At 37.6% G+C, this 14203-nt stretch overlaps 1 protein-coding gene across 8 annotated transcripts in view; it reads right to left on the minus strand.

Moving 5' to 3' along the window:
* Positions 1-14203, minus strand: part of LOC123520623 (pre-mRNA-processing factor 40 homolog A-like) — a 121823-nt gene that overhangs the window by 34864 nt on the left and 72756 nt on the right. For 6 of the 8 annotated variants that reach the window (XM_045283074.1, XM_045283079.1, XM_045283078.1 and 3 more), the window contains 2 exons: positions 6690-6804; positions 5628-5856 (listed from right to left, as the gene is read on the minus strand). In XM_045283074.1, coding sequence (XP_045139009.1) covers positions 5628-5856; positions 6690-6804 — 344 coding nt within the window. The remainder of the gene's footprint in view (positions 1-5627; positions 5857-6689; positions 6805-14203) is intronic. The other 2 variants (XM_045283080.1, XM_045283075.1) reach the window with 1 other exon arrangement.

The following is a 14203-nucleotide window of genomic DNA, read 5'->3' on the forward strand; positions in this document are numbered from 1 at the left end:
AGTTACATCAATCATTCAAGTGGTATTACATTTATCATAATGAAAGATTATTGCTATTGCTTTGTTATTGATAACTTTGGCATTATTCCATTAAGTGAAGAGTATCTGTTGTGTATTTGTGTTTTCTTGCATCAGTGCACAAGGAAGGATGCTAGTAGGAATATTTCTCATCCTTGATATCTTTTTTGTAATTTTTCTCGTTATGAACTCTAATAGACACTCGTATACGATTCACCTTTAGATGCATTAAAAAAGTAAGTTCAAAAGTAATAATAAAGTTACATTTTGCACATGTCAAACTTCATCTATATCATGTTATGTAGTTCTGGAACATTACATCACACATAGCACATGGCCAAACCATGGACACAGTGCCTTAACATAAAACTCAGCATACCAACCACACAAGGACCCATACCACACTCAGTCACTTAACAATCTATATAACAACCACACCACATATCACTAAAGTCAAGGGCAACACAACATTTCATGACACAGTCATATGTCATAGACAAGCACTGTTTGACTGTTTGTTTTATTTCCACATGCAGCATGATGTACGTAGAAGTGTGGAAAAATTAATTTGATACAGATTTTTTAACTAAAGATATGACAGGATTGCTCCTGAGACAGATTAAGTTTGCATTTGCATAAATTTAACTTAAATATTCATTAATCAGGGAGCATCTGTATATCAGGTGCCTAGAGCCAGAGTAACGCAAGCGACACTGGCCGAAATGATTATTTTTATTGCATTGTCTTTCCCCCACTTTCCTACCGTGGCAAGAAGCAGAGTAGAAGTCCAAATACAGTCATCTGTAGACCCTTTGTGTTGCTCTCGAAGCAAGGCAATGAGCAGCTGTTGCCAAAATGAAGTAATTCCCACCTAGCAGCCTGCAGTGAGCTAATGACGGCACGTGCTGTGCATCAGGTGACATTACTGACACTAGCCTGCCTCCCCTACGCCTCACACCCACAGACACTTATGCACCCTCTGCCAGCTCACCACCTCTGAATGACACTCTGCCTTTCTTTTACGCTAATACGCAAGATTTCATTATTATGGTGGACAAAAACATGCCTCCTCGGGAGCCAGAACCCTCTAGGGGAAGGAATTGTGTGAGTAATCATGCAGAGTGGAAGAAAAACTTAGCTAAAAGACGAAGGACTCTGGGGGAAGCATATGTGAGCAGGTCTACAGGCTGCCATGTACAGGCCCAATAATTTTCTTTCTTTCCTATTCAGTTATCCTTCATGATGGATTACATTCTGAGTTTGTTAGTTGTTTGTTTCTGTTTTCTGGCATTAAAAGGACAGTTTTTTTTTTTGTACCATTTTTCATTCTCCCTTGTTATCAGGTGGTCAGATTAGGAAGTAGTGCACAAGTATTACATTTTTGCTTAATAAAATTAGTACATCAATCAAGAATAGCTTTAATGCTGGTGAATCTAAATAAATTATATGCTGTTGAAACAACCTGACACAGGAACAGGAATAAACAATGCATGCATGTTTGATAAACAAAATATTGTAAGTGATATTTTTTTAAACAAATAAACCAGATAAAAAAAAGCAGTTATCCAATAGCCTCAGGACTGGGCCTAGGCCGATGCAACTGATGCAGCTGCATTGGGCCCCGCGCTCTGCTCAATTGGGGCCCCGCACCAGCACGCAAACTTGTTGGTCAAACTGTGCGTGGCCCTGAAGTGAGGATACTGGGGCTGCTGCAAGGATATGCTCAATTGATTGTTCAAGAAAGATAGTAACTGCCCGTTAATATTAGTGGAAAAATCCCCATGAACCACGGGGATTGAATTAGCACTCGTCTTTATACACACCAGTCCTGCTTTGGGAGCAGCTGCATTGGGCCCCGCGCTCCCAAAGCAGGACTGGTGTGTAAAAAGACGAGTGCTAATTCGATCCCCGTGGTTCATGGGGATTTTTCCACTAATATTAACAGGCAGTTACTATCTTTCTTGAACAATCAATTGAGCATATCCTTGCAGCAGCCCCAGTATCCTCACTTCAGGGCCACACATAGTTTGACCACCACCAAGTTTGCATGCTGGTGCGGGGTCCCAATTGAGCATATCCTGTGCAGCTGCAGCTTTCCAGTATCCTCACTTCAGGACCCCGCACACGTGAATGACGTGATATAGTAGGGCCTGGGCCACCAGAACGTTCCATTTGTCTCAGTCTCACTCTGCCTGTTTGTTGCACTGAGTAGAGGTCTTGACACGTTTTCTGTGTTATTTTGCTTGAAGTTGGCCTTGTCAGATGCCCACATCATAAGTGAAATATGAAAAATATAAGAAACAAGAAATAAAGATATATGGATGTATGCTAGTTCGCCAGTATGCGGTGTGTAGCCGTATCCAGCCATAAAAGAGATTAGGAAGGGCAGGAAGGTCAAAAGGAAACATTTAATGACCCAGGCCAGTTGACCCAGGACAGCCCGGGCAGATATACATAGCCCAGGTCAGGTAAACATTCTGTGGTGTTGTTGTCGTCTTGGATGTTGTTCATACCACACGTGGAGTTCACGTGAGCTTGTACTTGATTGGTGAACGGTACATTCTGAGGGGCGTGTTGTGTGGGTCAAGACACGCCCCATAAGTTCCTGAAGGGAAATTGTAGAGGATTGGGGCAGAGAGAGAGGAGAGAGGAAGCAGAGAGGACAACCGCGGCTCTAAGCGGGCCACCCTCGGCTGCATAGCTGAGGGCGGCGTTTTGTACTTCATATATAACCAGTAAGTGGAACTATAAGTTGCAATGCAGTCTTTTGAGGTAAATTAGAATGGAGGAGGAATCATGATAGGAGGTTTAGGTATTATGTGGTATTAGTTTATTATGGTTTATGTGTTTGTACTTTGGTTCATAATGACGTCGTTATATACTTGCGTTTTCATCTATGAGTAAGGGAATTTGTATACGGCTACCTACGTATGTGCATGTGTGTTGCTCTGACGAATAAGTTACATAACATATTTACTAGTGTGTAATTGTGTACGAAGTTAACGTGGTTCCATGTATGGGTACCAAGAGAAAGAGATTACTTGTGGGAAGTCACTTGTGTGGAAATATCAATATTTGTCATTATATTTCGGTGGTGTTACGTTGTCATTTTTGTTGAACGGAGGCAGGTAATTATATGTGTATGGTAATATATTTGGTGGTACGTCACGTGGTTGCTTGCATTCATGTACCAAGTAAAGGTCATTCTTATATACGGGTAGCTGGGAAAAAAGGGGTAATATTGTACGTACTACATATGAGATTTACTGATAAATAAAGCACCGTGTTCAGATGTTGTAATACGTTATGAAGATATAGTGGATGATGTTTGAAGTGAAATTTGTTTTGATGCGAAAATATGTACGAGATTAATGTAATTCTTAAGGATGTTGTAAGAGAAATTGTAGTAATTGCAGTGGAGAAGGCAACAGAAAGAGTTGTGATTGTTACTTGTCGGCGCCGTATCGAACACCTTATGTATAGATATTATTTTTGTTAATTAAAGATAGAAAAAACCTTTGACTATTTATAGCCAGTAGCTAGAGAATTTGTGCAACGTCGTGCAACAGCTCGGATCACGACAGCCTTACTGGCTTATACTGGCCTTATATTAATTGTGAGTGCCAGGCCAGTGATGTTTTACACTGACATTAGTGTTTAAATTGGTTATTATTGATCATCAGCTTTGAACTTGTCACAATGCCCAAACGGAAATGGGACATTGGTAGGACCTACTTAAGTGGCAATGAAAAAAGGAAGATCAAAATAGCCAAAGAAAATGAAGCCAAAACTCTCAAAACATTCCTAGCTCCTGAAATAATGTCTCAGCCTTTAGAAGTCCTTAGTTTCCTGCATGACATGAAAAGTGCAGTTGACTTTCCAAATTTCTGGACAGCTCTGAGAATTCTTCTCACCATCCCAGTTACTGTAGCCTCTGGTGAGAGGAGTTTCTCAAAGTTGAAGTTGATTAAAACATACTTGAGATCAACTATGAGTCAAGAGAGATTGAATGGTCTTGCTATTCTCTCTACTGAAAATGAAGTTGCAAGCCAGTTGGATTACAGTAAACTCATAGATGACTTTGCATCTGCCAAATCACGCAAGATACGTCTGTGAAATATGTACTTTTCATCACAACTACGACCACTGGATTGAATACTTTGAAATGCTTTAATTGACATCTCATGAAACAGTATTACTTTACAAATGGCACATGTTTGAATAGTTTGAAGTTTATTGTTAAAACACCAAAAAAAGGGCTTTACATACTGTATTAATGACTATATTAGCATTTTTATTTGGTCTGTAGGAATGCTGGACTGATAGGCCCCCGATTGGGACTTTGCACTGGGCCCCGCACTTGCTAGGCCTGGCCCTGAATAGCCTTTCAGAATGTTTCAATTTCACTAAATGCCCAGGTATAGATTGTAAACCACATGCAATAAAAAACATTTTGAAGCCAAGCCATACTCCCTATCTCAATTAATTGAGGAGATATTGCATTCTGAATGTTGCAAAACTTTGATCGCTTTTTTCTGTTTTCTATTTCTGTTGCTTAAGTTACTTTGGCTTTAGGCACCTCATATATCATATATATGTACGTCTTGGTAACTCTTACCAATCACACCTTGAAGATTTAACAACATACCTCCTCTCAATCGTTGCAATGATTACTATAAAGGTAGCAAAATATTCAAAAATTCAAGGCTGATCCAAATTACCTGCTCAGCCACATGCTCTGTGTCTGTGACCATATTAAGAACAAGCACTATGCAGGAAAAAAATCTGATAAATTCTTGTTCTTAACTTAAATTACATTATACACTTATAATTTCTATAAGGATGGTAGTATTTTAAAAAATATCATTACCAGGTACAGGTAACTCTTGATTTATGTGTGTTTGATTTAAGCGTTTTTGTTATAACGCGACCAAAAAAATATTATAATTAATTTAATTTGCGTGATCGGTTTGGTTATACGCGATTTGACCCAAACGCATTTTCAAACTGAGTGCCAGACGCAATTTCGAACTGCGCGCCAGAGAGCTGGCCAATAGGTGGGAGCTCTGCTCTTCATGTGCCTCATTTGCAGTCTGCCAGCACTGAGTACAGACGGAATCTCTTCAATCTGCCTATAATTCACCAAGATGGCATCCTTCATCTTCTTCTGCATGTGGGGTTATTTTTGATAAGTGGATTTTTGATAAAGTGGTAAAGCTCAGAGGAACATGGTGACTGACTGTGGTGTGAGTGGTGAAGGCAGTGACGCATTGAGTATTGTGTTTACGTATTCTTTGTTTTGTTGTTTTCTCTTATAATTTTTTTGCTTTCTCTTATTATTTCTTGCTTTTCCCTCTCCTTTAAATACACTTCTAGTATTTAGAATGGTAAATAATAAAAACATGTTAATTTAGCAAAATAAATAGAATATTTTGTACAATTTTTTTTGGACCACATCCCGCATCCCCCCCTATTATCTATTGTTTCTTATGAGAATTACATATTTGTTTTAAGCAAATCTTGATATACGTGATGCCTCTTCGAACGCATCTATCATGTAAATCGAGAGTTACCTGTAAATACAACAAAATGAAAAGAGATGCACTTACACACACCTGATATCTGCTGAGATCATCGGGTATAACTCCACCCACAGGGACATGGAGGTCAGCTTGCCCTGCTCGTGAAGCTCGTCCAGGAGTGCAATGTAGTTGTCTCGACACTTACGCTGCTGCCGCTTGATCCTTTTCTTTTGACGCTCCCGCTCCTCCTCCTCTTCTTCTTCCAACTGCTTGATGTGCTCAGCAAAGACTATGAGAGCATCCTCTTTGTCCATGCCTAAAAAAAAAGAAAAAGAAAAAGTCCTACTGTTACTGGCATAACAGTACATTGATGAAGTTGTATGAAATCCTTTAAACACTGTTTAATACTAAAATATATATATACGGTATTTGATGCCATATAAGACTCAGACATAAAAATGTACCCCCATATCATCAGCAGGACATATATAAAAAATGTTTTGAAATATATATCTAAGAATGTAAAGTCTAAGGCAAGCTAGCAATACAATGGAAAAATAGAAAAGTAACCACATTAGTGGAAATATTGTATATGAATGCAATAATTAAACAGGGGTAGTGGCCTAATTATTGAAGCAAAATTGGTGTCAATGAACACATCCCCATTTTCATTTTCCACATTTTCTTATATCATTATTATGGTTGAAAACTATGAGATAGCACCCTTGCCTATAACATGGTGGTGAAAATCTTCAGGTGTACAGGTGAAGGGAATTTCACATATAAGATGCAGTGTGATTTTATTGAGCCATTTTCATGAAAAAAAAAAAGTGTGTCTTATTATGCTGCTAAATACTGTAGATATGAAAACAAATAGATAAAACAAAATAAAAAATCTGGCAACACTGCTTGTGAACAGTTGTCACTTAGTCTTGAGAGGTAAACTAGGGTAGCACATAGCGTTGTGACTCATTTTGACCTATACAAATTTTAGCATGCACGTAAAATTCTAAGCATTTATTTTTTCCACCAAACAGGATATTAACCAAGTTAGACCTATTCCAAAGCAGATGTATAATGAAGTACTACTATATCTAATTTTGTTATATTAAAGGACTCCTATAAGACATGGTATATTTTCACACTTACTAAGCAGGTCTGTGTCTTCTGCAAAAGTTGGGTTATCAATCAGCATCTGTTGAGCCTCAGACCAAGTGGTTTTGAAAGTGATGTTGGTCATGCTGTCCAGGATTTCACTTAGCACCTGTTCAGATGAAAAAATTAGTGTGTTGCTATAAAGTACAGTAATACTCCGCTTAACGAACAGGCTAGGGGGTGTCAAAGCTGTTCGTAGATCAAAAATTCCATTATTCCCATAGGGAATAATGGAAATAGGGGGGAATGCGTTCAGGGCTGGCTCCCAACATACCACATGAGTATATATATATAAAAAAAAAAAATAAATATAATATAAATATATAATATATATATATATATATATATATATATATATATATATATATATATATATATATATATATATATATATATATATATATATATATATATATATATATATATATATATATATATATATATATATATATATATATATATATATATATATATATATATATATATATATATATATATATATATATATATATATATATATATATATATATATATATATATATATATATATATATATATATATATATATATATATATATATATATATATATATATATATATATATATATATATATATATATATATATATATATATATATATATATATATATATATATATATATATATATATATATATATATATATATATATATATATATATATATATATATATATATATATATATATATATATATATATATATATATACGTTTGGCAGCATATTGGACCACCGATTTACCACTACTTTATGATGTCTTATGAGTCATTGGAAGTTAGAGGAGCTACGTACAAATTTTCTCACATTCTCGCATTTATGTTCACAAAGCAACGTTTCTATTAGCTTTTTTCAAACCTTGCCCCCCAGACAGGATTGTTTTGTAATGCATAAAGTGAAATCTTACATGGAATACCAAAAAAATAAAGCAGAGAGATGAGCCAGAGACGAAGCGGGAGCCTTGCAGCGACTCGGCCGCTTCTTCTTCTTCTTGTGACCCTTTTAGCCTGCGTGTTGTCTTTCCCCATGATATTTGTTTCCACTCCTCTATTACCTGCTATAATGGATATCATATCTCAGTATTCATATACGCTCATGCCATGAGGATAACCTCGACTTCGTGGCACTGAGTGACAGTGAATTATTAATGAAATACCGCGGTATTTCATTAGTAATTCACTAACACTCAGTGCCACGAGTCCAGGTTATCCTCATGGCATGAGCGTATATGAATACTAAGATATGATATCCATTATAGCAGGCAATAGATAAGTGGAAACATAAACATCATGATGAAAGTAACATGTAAGCAAAAGGGTCACAAGAAGAAGAAGAAGCAGCTGAGTGGCCGCGAGTCTCCCGCTTTGTCTGTGGCTCATCTCATCTCTGCTTTATTTTTTGGTATTCTATGTAAGATTTCACTCTATGCATTACAAAACAATCCTTTCTTGGGGGCAAGGTTTGTAAAAAGCTAATAGAAATGTTGTTTTGTGAACATAAAAGCATATATAAGACAGTGACACCACCTCCAGAGGTGGTGTTCCCAGCAACCTCAGAGCAACCTGAAACCAACCTTGTCATCATCCCTCCAAGCATTCATGGATGCCATTTCGCTGCAAGAGGTTGCTCTGACGATGTTAAAGAATCTTGGATCCAGCTCCAGGAGTGCTAGAGACAGAGGCGGGAAGCCAGCCAATCACAGCGAAACTACCGTGTTCGGTCCCTCAACCGGCAAATTCAAACCCGGAAAATTCGCTAAAACGGATGTGGTTGTACGTTATGTGGATTTTTGGTCTAACTTTATATAGTACGTTAAACCGGAAATTCGTTAAACAAATATTATTGTAATTAACTTCTTGGATATGTTATCTAAAGAAGTATCTGATAATAAGATAAAACAGCATGTACCAAAAAAAAATGAATAAAATAATAAATAAAAAATTAAAAAATAATTAAATAAGTAAATAAATAAATAAATAAATGAATAAATAAATAAATAAATAAATAAATAAATAAATAAATAAATAAATAAATATATATATATATATATATATATATATATATATATATATATATATATATATATATATATATATATATATATCATCTACAGCAATGTCACTCCTACCAGCACAGACACAAGGCTCAACCTTGTCATATATTACAAGTCACGCAAGACCGCCAACCTCATCATGAAAAACAGTTGTTTGCCTGCAGTGAGCCCCTTGCAGGAAGTAAACGTCGTGTACCAACACAAATGCACTGTTGGTGATTGTAGTCACCTAAACTCAAGGTACATCGGCTTCACATTGTCAAAAAGGATCACCGCTCACCTCCAAGATGGCTCAATACGTTGCCACTACGTCAGCGAGCATGGTATCATGATAAAGAGAAAGCTCATGGAGCAAAACACTGAAATCCTCGAAAAAGTTAACGACATCAAGAGACTCAAGATAACAGAAGCTACGCTCATATATTTAGAGAAACCTACTATCAACATCCAACAGCAATCAGAAGTTTCTCTGCCCTCCAAACAGCCACCTCTTAGCCACAGCCAAGCTGCAAGCTGATTGTCTCTCACAGCCCCACATACCTATCGTGCCCGCCACTAGCAATCTTAAGAGGCTCTACCAGCCCAGTCTCCTCACTCTTCTCCTGAAGATGGTCCAGACAGGACAGAAAGATGTCTCGAAAGCATTATGAATTTTGGCGCACTCCTCCAGAATCTACAACCAGATAAATGCACCCTTGTGCGAAAAATACAAAAACTCCTTTAAAAAAAGAATGCTCAAGTTGTTATAGACTTCAACAAAACATGCATACTCAACGGCCTCCTACCCCTCCGCCCCAGAAAAAAAACTCTATATCTATCTATCTATCTATCTATCTATCTATCTATCTATCTATCTATATATATATATATATATATATATATATATATATATATATATATATATATATATATATATATATATATATATATATATATATATATATATATATATATATATATATATATATATATATATATATATATATATATATATATATATATATATATATATATATATATATATATATATATATATATATATATATATATATATATATATATATATATATATATATATATATATATATATATATATATATATATATATATATATATATATATATATATATATACAGTAAGGTCCCGGGTTACGTCGGTCTCGAGTTACGTCAAACTCGCACTTATGTCAATCCACTATAAGGCAATTTAAGATTTACAAAATTGAAAATTTATAAATCGTAAAGCGCGGGGTTTATTGTTATTGTTGACTGTCAGGCGTCACTAGTGGTTATCCGCCACACCGCCTGCCTCACGCTTGAATACAATAATACTCTACGTACCTCAGTTCCACCACACCGTCGCCCCTGGCAAGAGTGTTCCTACATCTGCGTTTGCTGACTATCTTAGTATCTTCCTCAATGGCACCAAAAAGAAAACTCCTGAGTGATAGCAGTGATGCTAAGAAAAGGAAAACCATTAAGCTACAAGAAAAAGTGGACATAATTAAAAGACATGAGAAGGGAGGCAGCAGCTGTGTATAAAGGAGTGAAGAAGAAAATGGGAAGCCCGTTACCATGACAACGGGGAGGTTGACGACCTTGAGGGCTCGCACACCTATCACAACAATAACAACTTCGGAGCCTTCGTCTGGGCCACAAGACACTTGCAGGTCACTTGCACCATCTGCACCTGTCTGCTGATCCCTATTGCCCTTTCCTATTGCATTTCCTGCTCCGCTGCCCATGCTTCTACTCCCAGCTGTCCACCCTGGATGTCACAACATTCGACCTGCCTACCCTCCTGGCGGCCTCAGGCGTCCACCCCTCTGGCAACATGCAGTTCTTCGCATTCGCGGCCCTAATCAATAACAAAAACAAGCTTGTGTTTCATATTCCTACATACTTGTAAATAATATAACAATATAACCTTTTACTTATATAACGCTTCTACTCCTACTGCATTCCACAAAGCTCCCAGCTGTCCCGCCCTGAGCGTCACAACATTCGACCTGCCCACCCTCCTGGTGGCCTCAGGCCGCCCCTCTCGGCAACCTGCAGTCCTTCGCGTTCGCGGCCCTAATCAATATATTCCTACATAGTTCACATCACATCTTTGGTTTCATAAAAGTTCTTGTCGAGACCTCCCTTTCCTTTTCCTCTCACTCACCTCACAGCTCCACAACAGAAAGGTAATGACCCACCGTTAGATAAAAGTATATTTCTCTTATAAATGTTAAATTAATTCATTTTTTACTCTATGTTCATATTTTAGGCACATATCTTGTCATTTAACTCAATTTTATTTTTTCTTTAGCTAAACCTGATGCCGAAAGACTCGGTGAAACGTTATTGAAAAATAAACTCTTGTCCTCCTTTGTGGATGCTTTTTTATGTGTCCTTACCCTGTGATACCTCAAGACTCCTGCTCATATATATATATATATATATATATATATATATATATATATATATATATATATATATATATATATATATATATATATTAATAAAAAACTAAAAAATAACCCAAAAATATTAAGTTACATAAAAATCAATAAATATATGAATGAATAATAAGTAATGTACTTGCTCTTGTGCAGAACATGGGGTCATTTTTGGAAAGCACAGATAGCAACATAATATTTTCATAACATTTTAAAGTGACTATAGTCACAGCAGGATGGTTGAAAACTGAGATGATTCAAGAGCATGGGCATGACAGCAGATTGTAATTTTTTTTTCTATGCAAGAGGGAAACTAGCCTAAGGCAAAAAAAAAAAGGCCCACTTTAAATGCAAATTCCCTAAAAGACTGGTAGAGAATTAGCTGAAAGACAGGGACAAATGTTTTGAAACCTTCCTCTTAAAAAGAAGTCAAGTTGTAGGAAGATAGATATACAGAAGCAGGCAGGGAGTTCCAGAGTTTACAAGAGAAAGGTATGAAAGGAAGAAGAAAGCCTTGTGCAGCGAGGTTGCAGGAGGAGGGGAGGCATGCAGTTAGTAAAATCAGTGGAGTAGTTAGCATGAAAATAGCGATAAAAGATAGAAAGAGATGCAACATTTTGGAGGTGAGAAAGAGGCTGAAGACAGCCAGTCAGAGGAGCAGAGATGATGAAATGAAAAGTTTTCAATTCCACCCTATCTAATAAAACTGTGTGAGTGGAAGCTCCCCAAACATGTGAAGAGAACTCCATACAAGGACGGATAAGGCCCTTGTACAGAGTTAGCAATTGAAGGGGGCGAGAAAAACAGGCTAAGGTGCCTCAAAACACAAAACTTCATAGAAGCTGTTTTAGCAAGAGATGAGATGGTGAAATTTCCAATTAAGATTATGAGTAAAGGACAGACCTAGGATATTCAGTGTAGAAGAGGGAGACAGTTGAGTGTCATTGAAAAAGAGGGGATAGTTGTCTGGAAGGTTGTGTGAAGTTGATAGATGGAGGAATTGAGTTTTTGAGGCATTGAAAACTACTAAATTTTCTCTGCCCCAATCAGAAATCTTAGAAAGATTGGAGATCAGGCATTCTGTGGTGTCCCTGCATGATCTGTTGACTTCCTGAAGGGTTGGTCGTCTCTGAAAGAATGTGGAAAGATGTAGGGTGGTATCATCAGCGTAGGAGTGGATAGGGCAAGAAGTTTGGCTAAGATCATTAATGAATAATAGAAAGAGAACGGGTGACAGGACAGATCCCTGAGGAACACCACTGTTAATAGATTTAGGAGAAGAACAATGGCCGTGTACCATGGCTGCAACAGAACGGTTGGACAGGAAACTTGAGATAAAGTTGCAGAGAGAAGGATAGAAACCATAGGAGGGCAGTTTTGAAATCAAAGCTTTGTGCCAAACTCTATCAAAAGCTTTTGATATGTCTAACACGATAGCAAAAGTTTCACTGAAATCTCTAAAAGAGGATGACCAAGACTCAGCACGGAATGCCTGAAGATCACCAGTAGAGTGACCTTAACGTTTCTGGTCCCCTCTCCAGAAGGGGACTCCGAGGCTGGATTTGGATTTGCCATTTTTTAATTTTGAATTTTAAGTGAAGGGTGTGTGTGTGATAAGTTAATATAGTTTTGTATGAAGGAGAGTTTTCTTTAGAGGGCAGGCTGTGACTGCCCCCTTGAGTTTTGAGACACAAAGGGAAACATTCAGCGAGATCACAACTAGCTTGAATGGAAAGTTCACAGCAGCCCTGCTATTGGACCTCGCTGGGAGTAAAATCATCGTTTCGGTAGATGTCTACTATACTACTACATACAGCTTTGGATTGAAAATGAGGCTAGAGAATGCAGAATGGAACTGGAGAGGGCTACTGTTAGTGGTCTCTGACTAATGTGTTTCAATGAGTAAAAGATGAGGTTTAGTTCTACATATTGGAAATTATATCCAAGACCACGAATGTTGCAGAAATTTATGAAGAAAAGTTGAGAGGGATGTCAAAACACTTAGGGTTGATAACAAAAGAGCAATAAGACCAGTGAACATTTGTGCTCTCCTCCTTAGATGGGGACTCAAAAGCTGAAATAGTGATAATATAATTCTTTCTTTAGAATATCAAGATCATTAATTTATTTCAATCTCTTCACTCCGGGCAATAGAAAATGCTCCCTGGCACAGCATCCATACTGGGAGATCATCTTCTTTTCCTCACCGAAACACAGCTGTCTGAGGCAAATGACAGTAGCCCCTTCTCTGTTCCCTCCTACTTTCTCAATTCTCATTTTCATTCCAAAGCTGGATGTTGCGTCTATGTGCGCAACGACCTAACTTGCTCTCATGCCCACGCTCTTGAGTCTTCAGAATTTTCCACCATCTGGCTACGACTTAACAGTCACTCTCAAACTAAATTCATCTGTGCTGTTTATCTCTCCCCTAACTCTTCTGACTATAGTAAATTCTTTGACTACTTAACTTCTAAAGTGGAGCACATTCTGTCCCTCTACCCTTTCGCTGAGATTTCCATTCTTGGAGATTTCAATGTTCACCACCAGCTTTGGCTTTCCTCACCCTTCACTGACCACCCTGGTGAACTAGCCTTCAACTTTGCTATCCTCCATGACCTAGAGCAACTGGTGCAACACCCTACTCGTATTCCTGACCGTCTTGGAGACACGCCCAACATTCTTGATCTCTTCCTCACCTCTAACCCTTCTGCTTATGCTGTCACCCTTTCATCTCCGTTGGGCTCCTCCGATCACAATCTCATTTCTGTATCTTGTCCTATTTCTCCAATCCCTCCAGGATCCCCAAAGCGAAGGTGCCTCTGGCGTTTGCCTCTGCCAGTTGGGGGACCTGAGGAGGTATTATGCTGATTTTCCTGGAATGATTATTGCTTCCGTGTCAGAGACCCATCTCTTTGTGCTGAACGCATAACAGAGGTGTTAGTATCTGGCATGGAGGCGTACATTCCTCATTCTTTTCT

The sequence above is a fragment of the Portunus trituberculatus genome, chromosome 47, assembly GCF_017591435.1.
Source record: "Portunus trituberculatus isolate SZX2019 chromosome 47, ASM1759143v1, whole genome shotgun sequence".
NCBI lineage: Eukaryota > Metazoa > Arthropoda > Malacostraca > Decapoda > Portunidae > Portunus > Portunus trituberculatus.